Source organism: Talpa occidentalis, unplaced genomic scaffold (genome assembly GCF_014898055.3).
Source record: "Talpa occidentalis isolate TD23 unplaced genomic scaffold, MPIMG_talOcc4v2.1 talOcc4.5, whole genome shotgun sequence".
In the NCBI taxonomy this organism is placed as follows: Eukaryota; Metazoa; Chordata; class Mammalia; order Eulipotyphla; family Talpidae; genus Talpa; species Talpa occidentalis.
Genome location: NW_023604861.1, coordinates 98,196,035 through 98,209,803, shown reverse-complemented (window position 1 = coordinate 98,209,803; position 13,769 = coordinate 98,196,035). Strand labels below are relative to the sequence as shown.

General features: G+C 37.0%; 1 protein-coding gene across 2 annotated transcripts in view; it reads right to left on the bottom strand.

Annotated features, from left to right (window-relative positions):
* Positions 1–13,769, bottom strand: part of NPHP1 (nephrocystin 1) — a 36,506-nt gene that overhangs the window by 9,886 nt on the left and 12,851 nt on the right. The window contains exons 9-16 of one of the 2 annotated variants that reach the window (XM_037527838.2): positions 13,365–13,452; positions 11,692–11,786; positions 10,990–11,118; positions 9,473–9,547; positions 8,073–8,183; positions 6,915–6,997; positions 4,679–4,755; positions 3,464–3,563 (exon numbers count right to left, since the gene is read on the bottom strand). In XM_037527838.2, the coding sequence (XP_037383735.1) occupies positions 3,464–3,563; positions 4,679–4,755; positions 6,915–6,997; positions 8,073–8,183; positions 9,473–9,547; positions 10,990–11,118; positions 11,692–11,786; positions 13,365–13,452 (758 nt within the window). The remainder of the gene's footprint in view (positions 1–3,463; positions 3,564–4,678; positions 4,756–6,914; positions 6,998–8,072; positions 8,184–9,472; positions 9,548–10,989; positions 11,119–11,691; positions 11,787–13,364; positions 13,453–13,769) is intronic. The other variant, XM_037527839.2, reaches the window with a different exon arrangement.

Sequence of the window (13,769 nt, the reverse complement as noted above, 5' to 3'; positions counted from 1 at the left end):
CTAGAGATACATTTCCTAACTGCCGTTTTGAGAAACACACAAACTCTGTCACTAAGCATGAAGAAGGACCATAGAGGAAATTTTGAAAATCTTGTGAACAGTGTACTCTATTAAAGAGCAAGAAGTCTTCGGGCTAGGATAAACCATCAAAAGTTATGAAATTTTAGGCCTTCCCTGGTGGTGCAGCGGTTGAGCGTTGGGCTGCGAAGCTGCTCGCAGCCTCTGCAGCGCTGGTTAGATCCCCAGCCATCGACATGGCGCGACAGACCTCTCCTGCAGCGCCTGCTGCTCCCCTCAGCAGTGTATTTCTTCGTCAGTCTGTCTGTTCTGTTCCCCGCTCTGGCTCTGGTGAATTCTCTCACCCTCCCGTGCTTCTGACTATACCCAGTGCTTGTATAAATAAATAAATCTTTAAAAAAAAAAAAAGGTTATGAAATTTTAACTTTTGTAATTCTTTCTTTATTCTTTAATTTCTAGGAGGAAATTTTAAGAAGAAAAAATTAATCACAGAGGGCAGGCTTCCAGTCTGTTGAAAAAGAACAGAATGAATGTTACCCCCTATAATGGTGTAGAAGCAATGGAGCCCTACAGGTTATTAGTTTAATAGAATTTAGATAAACATCCTTGACCACTCCCTAACCCTACATTACTAGAAACATCCAAAAATGTAAGACAGCTTCTCTTACCACACTTACATTCAGATAGAGCAATTGTATGCAAAGTCAGAAATGATCTTTTACCAACCTCGCTAAAATTCTGCTCTGGCATATGTCTGCTTTGGATTTCAAAGACTGGCCACAAGGGACCATTTAAGCTGCCCTGATGCCACCCTTGATGCCTTCTCAGGTTTCATGTTGTGATTTCCAAAGGTTATTCTACATCCTGTCCTCTGGTCTATGCTCCATGTGGGCAGTGTTTAAGTTGCATGCCCAAATTTGTATTTTGTGCTGAAGAACAGTCATGCATTTTGCCAGAGGAAGGGTTGGAACTTTCCTTCCTTCCATTTTTCCCATTTCTCTCACAGAACCGCCCACTCTGTCTGCCTGGCAGGCATTACTTCCAGTCTGCATTAGAGCCCTTGGGTCCTCCCACAGTGTGGGCCCTCCTTTCCTTCCTAGCACCGTCCACAACAGAAGGCGAAGCACTTGCTCTTTATTAGAGTTTTCTGTGGGAAGTATTTTGATTTTCACAAACCCAAGATGACAAAAAACAAAAACTCTGAGTTGCTAAAGATTGGCTGAATCAAAGACGTAGAAATATACTTTCTGACCTTACAGAGAGATCAGCAAACTCTGGTGGCAGAAGTGTAACAAATGTAGTAATGAGCTTAGGCAAGAAACTCTATCACCTCATTTATTTTTAGTAATGGTACAATGGGAGCAAAAGAGTAAAAATAAGAATGCATCAAAGTGGGATGGCAACTTCAAAACAGCACTCCAGGCTCTGTGGGTTCCAGAAGAGAAGAGAACTCGCCAAGACAGGAGAGGAGTGCCCAGGGACAGCAGGAGGTAGAACAGAATTCCTGATAAGTACACTTTTACACAACCAGGAAGCTCTCTACTTTCAAATTATTTAATGAACATTTTTTGGGGTGCCTACTGTGGTGTAAAATCAAATAGGCACCTCAGTTCCCAAGGTATGGGACTTAAGACCCTTCCATAAAGCACCGGCATAGAAGAACCACTCCTGGCTTTGGAAGACTGGGTCTGCCTGTCCACCCTGCACCAGCTCATTAGATTTGGTCTACAGATTGTAAATAGTACCTGCAAACTAGTATTTGGAGCCAAAGAAGCACTATTAAGAGCTGCACTTGAAAGACAGGCTTGGAAGACCTTCAAGACCTTCACGACTTCTGGGAGGCTTATCTATGAGATGAACAGTAGGAGGCTGAAGAAGTAGGAAGAATGAAGCCTGACAGGATTTTGGCTTTTCTTTCACAAAGACTGCTACTGTACTTCTTTTTTTTCAATCTTGAAAAAGAACAATTTCCCCAGCAAAGATTGGCCAAAGGGGGGAATTTACAGGCTCTATGAACATCCAGGGCAGGGGAGGGAGGGTGGGGAGGGAGGACAAAAGCCAAGAGAATGAATAATACCCATGACACATTATTAATGGTTATTGAAAGATTTAAGTGTAATGCTATAATTATAAAACACATTTTAGTATTAGAGATAAGAGCAAGGGATATCTAAACTAAGGAATTATTTAGAATGAGGAAAGCAACCATCCAGAGGAGTATGCCAAGTTCTCATTTATTTCCCTACTTCTTGATAATCTGTGAGCAATGAGCAGGTGATGGTGGGGCCATCCAATTGCATTGGTCTCTGTTCCCAAGCCATGCTCTTCCCTTCCATCCTTCTTGTCTGCTCTGTCCCTCTGTGGGAAGTTCCTTTCCTCCATATCTTCACATCTCCCCAATCCTTCAAAGCCTATTTCAATGTCCCTGGTCTTACTAGTTATAGGCATATCTTTTATGACATAGAGCACCATCCACCTGGCATTGTATTTGCATTTATCGACATATATAGTAATAACAACAGTAAATAATCATAGTAAACACTTACTGAGACTCTGAGAGAGATGATACATCTGTAATTCTACAAGTGTAAAACCTCCCTGAAAAAATTACAAATTACTACTAGATGCCATTACTTATCATGGTGCCATGATACCACGAAATACTTATATTATAATTCCAAGTGTTGTTAAGAAACTGGAGAAATTGTAACTCATACTTTTTAGTGAAAGCAAAATGGTATAATCATTTTGGAAAACAGTCTGGCAATTTCCTATAACTGCCAGAAATCCCATACCCAGGTATTTAAAACCTGGGGAAATAAGACACACACACACAAAAAAAACTCATATGTGACTACTTAGAACAGTTTTATTCATAATTGCCCAAACTTAGAAGAAAAACCTCCATTAACTAGTGAATAGATAAACACATTATGGTATATCCATCAAGTGGAATATTATCTAGGACAAAAAAGAACAAACTACTAACATGTGCAATGGCAAGGATGAAATGAAAATGCATTATATTAAGAGAAAGAAGTCAGACTCAGAGGGTTTGATTCCAATTTATGGCATTCTGGAAAAGGCAAAACTTTGGGAAAGAAAAGCGTAAATTTTATTGTATGTAAATTATATTTCAACAAACTTGATATTTATAAAAGCCCTTAAGATAGGATCATGGGTCAGTAAGCTCCATTTAAGCAGGAGTTTCATACTGTTTCTGACCAAATCTATCATTTGAGTTAACAATTGCTACTAGACAGAAGAATAAGCAAAACTGAAGTTATTACTTATTACTATTCAATTTCCCTACTGCTATTTGGCAGACAAATTAAAGAAAAAATAACTGACAAAAGAGGACCAAGTAGGAGAACATGAAAGCAGGAATGGTCTATAAATGGCGAATGTCCCCAAGGTCACTGGACAGGCAAAAGTGGGTACCAACCTTAATAAGTTTCTTGATCTTCTGTTCGAAGATCTCAGTTTTATCAGAAGTTGAGGTTGCCTTCTCATTGTCATCATCTGATGGAAAACACTCCCTTGGGCTTAAAGAAATGTGGAAATTAAGTGCTTGGGATATTAAGTATTATTAAGCAAAGCATTTTTCAGCACCACATGGTGCTGAATTATATGAAAGGCAGAGGTGACTCACATACCTACAAGAGCTGATAGAGCTAAAGGGCAATGTCCATTGCCTACGACCTCGCTAAAGGTAGCCAACAGGACTCTAGTTGCCACCCTATCAGATGCTTTGACAAGATTAAAGAACAAAATGGAGTTTAAAAAGCATATCTGGGGCCTACCTGGTGGTGCAAGGGGTTAGGACGCAACCTATGAAGCTCTCTGCAGCCATTGCAGCATGAGTTCAATCCCTGGCCAGGGAGCAACCCACATGGTGCAGCAGACCTCTCCTGACTGGCCCGCTGCTCCCCTCAGCAGTGTACTTCCATCAATCTGCCTGTTCTGTTTCCCACTGTCTCTGGTGAATCTTCTCACCCTCCACACCTCTGGCCTGTACCCCAGTTCTTATATACATAAATAAATAAATCTTAAAAGAAAATAAAATAAAAAGCACATCTGACTCCAGGTTCCCAGACCCCATTCTAAGAAGCAGGGTTCGTATTGCTGGGACAACAGCAATGCTGTGTGTCCTAAATCATGTAACAAGGAGCATGTCTGAAGAGCAACAGGGAGTTTCCAGTCTGTTGGGTTCTGAGCCCCATGAGGCAAGGAATATATATACCTTACTCTCCAATTTCCCATTATCTAGCACAGGCCTAGCAGTGCACATATTAAAAGATGTGCATATTTTTAGAGGGCAATTTGGCATGTGTACCCCGATTTCAAATATCTATACTTTGCCCTAGCAAATTAGCCTGTCCTATCAATTCTCTGGTGGTCACAAGTGTCAGCCTAGTGCTCAATGAAAAGAAATCAATACAGGCTCCTCATGCTTCCTGCTTTCCTATATTAGAGTCTCATATGCTACCAAGAAAATAAACAGATTAAAATAATTAAGATTTAAGTATCAAATGAAATGTTTTTTAAGATGTGAATTCAATTGAAGAATGTTATGCTTATTTGAATGAAACTATTTTTTCTGATGAATCTTTGTTTAGTTTTTTAAAAAAGGAAGGAAAGGAACACATAAGTGTTATACCTCTTCTGGATACTGATGGGTCTACTTCAACCCCCTTTTCATAAGGGGTGCCGCCATTCAAAAATAGCTCATAAGTTCTACAAAAGAATAACATATCATGATGATACATGTTATGGATACTTTGAAATACTGGAGCAAGGAGTGATACATGCTTTAGCACAGATATATTCACATACATTTTATGTCTCATTGGTAAATGAGAATGAAAGTTGTTCCTCCCAGAGATATCATTTCAGTAAATAAGCAGTCACTTTCTTTCTTAACTCAGAACTATAGAAAATACATTTTTCCACATTAAAATGGGAAAGATTGATATTATTTAAATGCTTTGACTTCAATAACTTGTGTTAATGGCTGTATTAATGACAGGTTAATGATGTGTTACCTTTTTAAAGGTACTTTAAATATTTTGAATCATCATTTGAAATAAAGCTATTATGAATTTATATATTTTTAAAATATAAAAATAATGTCATTGTTATAAAACATCTGAAAAACACAGAAATGATGAGTCAAAATAAAATTTTCCTCATCCCTTCCCCTCAGTTTAGTAAGCCACTTGCCCTATCTTTTTCTATGTAAATGCAAATATATATCTATATATGTCCATACTAGTAAATCCAAAAGTCAACACGTGCTTTCCTTTAAAGTTACATACTATGCTAATATAGAAAGCAGAAGTAAAAGGCCCCTCTATACCACCTCCCCAATTCTGTTCCTCAGAGGCAAAACAGTTTACATAGACACCCCCCCAACATATATATACAAATACAGTTTCTCACAAACAAAAGCAGAAATAATATACTATTTTCAAGTCTCCTTTTACATATAATAATAGACAGTGGAAACGTTTCTGTAGCAATATATAGGTCCTCACCTCATTTTAAAAAATATCTATGCCTTGACTTTTGAAAAGATGGAGTAGACACACTTTTCCCTCCCACTAAATAAAACTGAAATCCTGAATATTATTAAAAACAAAGCAAAAAAAAAATCACAAGAAGCCCAGGTTTCTACACCCACCCAGGGAATGAACTGTTCCTCCGCCTTCCCCTGGGTGTCATCAGCAGACTAGCAGAGTCAGAACTTTCACCTCTGCCCTGAGGGAAGGAGGCCGGGCTCCCCCTTGTGGTCTCAGCAGAGGTCACAGCAGAGGTCTCAATTAATCCTCACAATAAATCTCTGGGGTGGAAATTACAATACCCCAATCTAAAAATGAGGGAAATTGAGGCTTGGAGACATTAAGGAATCTGATTACATAGACAAAGCTGGGAATAGAGCCCTGAATTTTATAATTCCAAACCTGGGATCTTAATCAGCATCCTAGCGACTACCCATTTATAGCTCTTCTGTGAATCTCTTATTTATATCTTAGACTTTGATTCTTTTTTGTATACATTAAAAACTTTGGATAATCTTTTTTCTTATTCATTTTTGAGAGCTATTTTTATATTAGAGATGGTAATCTTCACTGCATGTATATATTGCAAATATTTTCTGCCAGTCAGTTTTTTGGCCTTAAATTTTAAACTTGTTTACAGTGACTGCCACTACAGTTTCAATCACCTGCAAAAGAAAGGTAGTGTCACAGAGGACCTGGGAACCCTAGAGTTAGCTTTCCCACTTGTTAGAGGGAATTAGGAGAATTGGGGTTTGTTTCAGCATTGTGAAATGTGCTAATACCATAAAAAATTACTGAAAGAATATTCTCAGCAGATAATCAGTGCAAACATGTTTTAAAATACTTATTGTGTACATGCAATTTCTTCCTCATCTACCTCCCAGGATGAGACTGCTTGCTACTTTCCTATACTACCTCACAGGATATTAGAAGCTCTCTTTCCTCACAAGTATTGAAATGCTAATAGAACATATAGTCTACAAACCCGAGGTATCCAGAATCTTAAAAATGAGTTTTTAGGGGCTCCCTGGTGGCACAAGGGGTTAAGATGCAACCTATGAAGCTATTGCCAGCCACTGCAGCACAAGTTCGATCCCTGGCCAGGGAGCTACCCACATGGCGCAGCAGACCTCTCCTGACTCGCACACTGTCCCCCCCTCAGCAGTGTATTTCAGTACATCTTCTGCTCCCCACTCTGGTGAATCCTCTCAGCCTCCCCCACACCTCTGACCTTTACCCTAATTCTTGTATACATAAATAAATAAATCTTTATAAAAAATGAATTTTGAATTTTTACACAATTATTCATTAGGAAGGAACAGAAAGCTAACTTACTTTGCTGGAATAGGAATTCCACTGTCATCAAAAAGTTTAAGAAACACCCAGCCACAACTTAATTCTCCTCTTTCACCAGTTGACTAGGAAATAAAAAGAAATACAAAACTTAATGTTTCAGCCAGTTAAACTTACAAGCACATACCAAGTAAGGAACAAAATTATTATTCAACTTTAAAACTAAAAAATTCATCATCATCATCATTCTTTACAATCATTCTTTTTATTTGCAAAACAAAATAAGTGAAACACAGTAGAATCCCATTTTAATTGCAGGTCAAATAGTAAGGGTTTTTAAAATAAAATTCTACCTTTTGAAATTGCTCTTGTATATTGCCTAAATCTGATGATATAATTGTAGCTATTGTTTCTTAAGTGATACAAATATTTTGTGGAATGATCTCAAACCACATCAATATTATATGAGATTATGAAGCTCTGTATCTTTGAGAGACAATGCACAAATTAAATAATTCAAGGGTCTTTCTGCTCAGAACTTGATCCCTATTGTCAACTGCCAAAGGGCTTACTTGGGGGGTCTGTTCGCCCTCTTGTCCTACATACTCACAATACATATGTATGAATTTGCCTTAAGGAAATGAAGGGGTGGTATAATATCATTGATGTAGTAATAATTGTCTCTCTAAGACTACTTATATATGCTACACCTACCAAGCTATTATTAGGTTGTGGAAACCTAATTACTATTAAATCTAATTTAATTACTACATAGACACACACCCACTGGTTCAGTAGTTTATATGATATAAATTAATCCAACTTTCTGGTATAAACCACTGTGCAAAAATACCACTGAGCATTTTCTATCACTTTCTGTAGTCCTATCCTTTTCGATATTTATTCTTTAAAAGCACTAGAGTTCATTTAAGTTATAAATGTAAACAAATATGCTTCTGTTTTCAATGGTAGTAAAAAATATCACATATAAAATTAGAATCACTGTCATTCTCATTCCTGAAGAAGTTAAAACTCTATTACACATAAAAAAAAAAAAAAAGATTAAAGCAATGAAAACAAAAAAAAAAAAACTCTATTACACATAAAAACTTAAATTATTTTACTTGTAAATATATAATCTTTAAAAAAACTTCCCTTTTAACTCATACAGTAGAAAATTTTATATTTCGATGGACATACATTGCGAATATAAGAGATTCCAAGTTCAAATAATAGTCCAAGATCTGGAGATGAAGAATTGGACCTGACAAAACAATCACCATCAAGCAAGCAGGGCAAGATCCCAGTAACCTGAAATAATGAAGAATTAAAAGTTACTAATAAAACTTAGAAATGGGAGGGAGGTTTCAGTTCTATCCATCCATAAATAGTTGATGCTTTTGCATCATAATACATGTCTTCTAAAGGGAACAAAAAGCAGATGAATTGGACTCATCTATACCAATGACTTGATGTTTAAAATTTTAACTTTTGTGTTAAAGGGAAGTATCTTTACCTTCACTTACCTTTGCTTAGAGGCTAATATGAAACAAGTACTGTACCTAGGTTCCCAGAGGTGTTAGAAATAGTTTGCATATATAAAACAAATTTTTGTTACCCAAAGTTGTTTGGAAACAGAATGAAAATTAAAGACTTCATACACATATTTTCTCAACTGTCCTGATGCACAGCTTGTAGATTTTCCTTTCCTTTCCCTTTTGCTTAATTCCATTCCATCTCCCCCAGAACTACACCTCTCTCTTTGCCTATACAATCCCACCCATTCCTTATGTCTGATTTTCCTTCTACAGAAACTTCCCAAAACCTAAGGAGCAAAGTTAATTTCACCCTCCTCTGCTCCAAAAGCACTTGTCACTGTCCCTGTGACACTTAGCAGTACCCATCCCATGGGGATATTCTCAGGATTAAATGAGATAATGTACCCATGAGCTTATCACAGTACTTGGCACAGGGTTAGAGCAGCACAAATAGATTTCTTCTATTTGTGGATCGGTATAGATGAGTCCAATCCATCTGTTTTTTGTTTCCTTTAAAAGACATGTATTATGATGCCAAAGCATCAACTATTTATGGATGAATAGAGCTGAAACCTCCCTCCCACTGACTCAGTGGTTGGAAACCAGCTGACCTCATTCTAGTCTTTTTTGTTCCCTTCTTGACAGTACCTGGGTATAATGTGCCAGACCCCAAGGCGCCACCCTTGGTTTTATCTCAAGAAGCACAGTTCTCTCTGGCACAGTAGGAGATTTCATTTTGAAAAACACTTCCTAATTTTTATCTTTTTGTTTTTATTTTTTAATCAAAGGTCATTTTCTGGAATTGAACCCTGAAATCCATTAAATGAGATCATTCATATGAATTATAATTTTGATGAGGCAGAAACATAAGTAATTTTTATTGAATCCTCAGAGAATATTAACGAATCTAAAGCTCATGTCTGGCTCTATATATTCTGTGCTAAACATAAATATGTTATTTCAGGAACACACTTTGATAGCCTCATCTTAGAAACCAATTGCATAATACTTAATAGGTAAAAGAAATTCATTTTTCATTCTGCTTACTCACAGATTACTTACCTGGGGAGAAAAGGTCCATGTTTTGGGCTTTTTAGGTTGCCATGTAGCTCTGACTGTATGAATGTTGCTCAGAACCTGAAACGAGATTTTCCCATCTGAATTTGTGTTGTAGAGAGCTCTGAACTGTCACACTTCCACATCCCAGAGTCAGCAGTGTCTACAGCTGACACTATAGTGTAGTGTACAGCTGTCATACATGATATACTATTCTTTTTACATATTGCTAGATTCAATTTGCTAATGTATTATTTAGGAGTTTCTTTTATTATTCCTAAAGGATACCAGTCTTTAATTTTTCTTGTTTATAATGTCTTACCATATTTTTGTAATAGATTTTCCCTGGCCTTATAAAATGAGTTGGGAAACATGTCTACTTTATCTATTCCATGTAAGAGTTTGTATACCATTGGTATTTTCTTCCTTAAGTGTTTGAAGGAGTTCACCAGTAAGCCCATCTGGGTCTAGTTTTCTTTGTTGGAAGATTTTTAACTAGTTTCAATTTTCTAACAGAGGTTAATAAAATTTTCTGTTTTTCTCTTGTGTCAGTTTCAGTAAATAATGATTTTCAAGGAATTTATCTACTTTATCAAATTTATCAAAGATAAAAGTTGTTTACAATATCCCTCACTGACCTTTTAACGTCTGTGGGATCTGCGGTGAGGGCTCCATTTGCATGTCAGGTCTGGATCATTTCTTTTCTTTCTCTCTCTTTTTAAAATTTCTTGATTTTTTTTCAAACAATAAACGTTTGCCCTTTTTTGATTTTCTCTTTGTTCATTTTTTTCTATTACATTAATTTCTACTCTTATCTATTACTTTCTCTAAGGGTTTCTGGTTTAACTCTTCCCTGATTCCAAGCTTCTTGCATTAGTAGATTACAGATTTTAAACCTTTCTTCTGTTCTAGTATACACAATTATAATGATACAATTTTTAAGCTGCAAATTTCCATCTAAGCATTGTTTACTACTAAAAAATCCATTTTTTTAAAGAGTCATTAAAATCCTTTGTTTGAATCTAAGAAAATATATTCTCTTAGGGATCAGGAAGGAATTAAATGGAAAAAGGCACAAGAAAACTCTGTAAGGTGATGGAAAGGGTCCATATCTTGATTGGGGTAATGGTTATATAGCTGTACTTAAGACCTGAACTGCATGTGACACTAGAAGATAGGCATTAGTACCTTTTCGTAGGCAACAGAGGCCCAGAAGAGTTAATTGTGATGTACCAGCATCACACACTTAGCGACTAAGTAGAAGAGTTAGGAGTTAAGCCTATGTAATCAGAAGCTATGTGGTTTGCACTCCACAATGTATTATTTTACAAATACATTCATACACATACACACATACACCAGAGATACATATACAGTGATACAGACAAAGATATATGAATATATAATGAGAGAGAGGTTGAGAGAAAGAAACAGAGATGACATACAGTACATGTTTAATACAGGATATTAACAAAATATTTTTCCACCCTGATGTAAACTGATAAACTCCTCAGTAAGCTCACCTTATTACCATCAAACAGACAGAGGCGGACATGTCTACTGAGAACCTGAAGACTCATTCCTGGAAAAGGGATCATTTTACAGCTCCACAGGGTCAGAATCAATGAAACACGACTTGGTCTTGACCTAATCTGAGAGCAAAATTAGTTATAAAAAAGTTTGCTTTTATGGCTTCTAAGACAAATCCATTTTTAAAGAGTATTTCATAAATATTTAAGAAAATGTACATAGAATAAAAAATAAAAAAGTTTTATACATAAACATACACATAGAAGAAAAGTTTCAAAAGTCTGATTTAAATAAAAATTTTAGGTACATTTTTCATGAATATTCATACCGTAAATATTTTCAATTTTGGGTAAATAAAAAGTGATGATGAAAGGACTGGTAAAATGTATGTCCTGAACATTGAATCACTGTATTCCAAGTGCATTCTTATAGCTCATTTCTAGAGAATGTGGGTAAGGGTAGGAGGTCACCAGAGGATAGTAATTTATCCAGCTAGTTCCTCCTTGTTTTAATTCCCAAGCATTTATGGACCTTGTTCCTTGACTTCCCATAGAGAGGTTTTGACAGAATGAGCTGACAATTTAATATGATTATTGAACTCTACATCTCAGGTCTAATTCAGAATGTGAATAAATACTCTCAACCATGACAATATCTGGAAAAGTTACGATTTTCTTGATAGTATCTATACTTACTGTGCCTGTTTTAGCATCCCACATTAGGTCTCTGAAGGCCAGTTGTGAAGGTGTGAGCTCTGGTTGTACAAAGTAACTTGCTCGAAACTGATTCCCTGCAGAAATAGTTTTTCCTTCATTTTCTTACAAAGAAAGGAATGAAATTCAAAACCAAAATTCATGATGTTATGCTATAAACTGAGGGAGCACACACTTCCAAAATGCCAAGCTTCTTACTAGCAATTTGCTTTCCAATATGGATATACTAATGTAGACTTATACATTAAAAAAAAAAAAAGTAGGACATCTAAGATACAAACACAAAAGTTGATCTTAAAGGAGCTTTAAGAAACATCTTAGGGGCCTCCCTGGTGGCACACAGGGTTAAGACGCAACCTATGAAGTGGTCCTCAGCCTCTACAGCACGAGTTTGATCCCCCCCCCCCCCCCCCGGCCAGCCAGGGAGCTACCCACATGGTGTGGCAGACCTCTCCTGTCTAGCCCGCTGCTCCCCTCGGCAGTGTACTTCCATCGATCTGCCTGTTCTGTTCCCCATTCTGTCTCTGGTCAATCCTCTCACCTCCCACACTTCTGGCCTCTACCCTAGCTCTTGTATGCATAAATAAATCTTTAAAAAAAAAAAAGAAACATCTTAAAGATTTTCAGGCCAATAAATTTGTCCCATGAGGAAGACAATCCATTCATATATTTTTATAAAATGCAGAACATCGGTAAATAATTTTTGGAGATTTCAGAAAAAATATATAGCCATTAATTTCACTTCCTAACACATTCTTAAATGGTTCTTTCATATTTTAGTCATGACGAATTCTTCTATAAAGTCATTTATCAGTGCATGAAATTGTTTTGGAGTTCCTACTCTGTGCCAAGAACTACTGAGTTGGAAATACATATGTGAGAGATATGGCCCCTGCCTTTGTTAGTTTACAGTTTAGTGAGAGAAACTTTTTTTTAAAATATAAGAGAATAAATAAAGTAAATATTAACTGACTTAGACCCATAAACAGTGTTAAAGTGATTGGGAATAGGGGAACCTACATTCCTCAAAGAAGGTATCTCTGGGAAGGACAAAAAAATGTGAATGAGATAGGCTTTCAGGGAGGGCTGGGAAGAATCTTCCTATTAGAACAGCCTCAAAGCAGCTCTTCCATAGATAACTCAACAACTCAGGGTATACAGGTGAGCCTCATTCCAATGTCATTACTCTTTAAAATGAGCTATGGTTAGAATTTGCCAAGGATAATGAAATCCAAGAATGAACACAAAGAAATGCCAACTGGATATAACCTGTTAGAAAAGTATTGTTGTGAAGAAAAGCAGTCAGGAAGGCTTCAGCTGCAATGGGATAGGGTGGGAAGGGTTGGAGGAGCTGGTTCTTGAAGGTGAGAGGTGCTGGTCATGCTAGTACTATTGATGAAGGAATGAATCAGAAGAGAAGCAGGCTGAAGACACAAAACAGGTGTGATAATTAAGAGCCATAATTTTGAAATAAAGGAAAGGAGCTAAAGCCAGAGAACAGGTAAACAGACTGGCCTGTGATAGGATAAGGGTGCTTTCCTCCACTGTCACAGGAAAGACAAAGGGACGTAGCTTGTTTGGCTAGGACAGAAAAATTATACTTAAACCTTTACTGTTCAACTAAAAGTTTGTGGTGGTTGATTGACATCTTTTACCTTCCTCTAGAAGCTGGAAGAGTGTGGAAGGCCTGAACCCTGCAGGAATAGCTCCCATCGTAGTTAACACATCAATAGTGTTTATCTGCTGATGACAGTAAAAATAAAATCAATAAGCTTGTTTCCATTCCTGTTTAGTGGAAGAGTTTAGTGGAAGAATATGGCAACTTAACCCCAAATTCCTGAAAGGATGCCATTGCTGAGTTGTGGCTTCTCCCACAGACCTGAGCTGGTCCCAATAGGCAGAGCTCTATGCCCCAGACCAGCTGCTTCCTGCACATCCCTCATCAAAATGTCCCTACTCTTGTCCTACTCTGCAACGTTCTACCAAGTAACAGATGAGTTAATATTATAAACTGATATGCACTGAAGAATTAACGGCCTTTTTTGTATATGTGTACACAT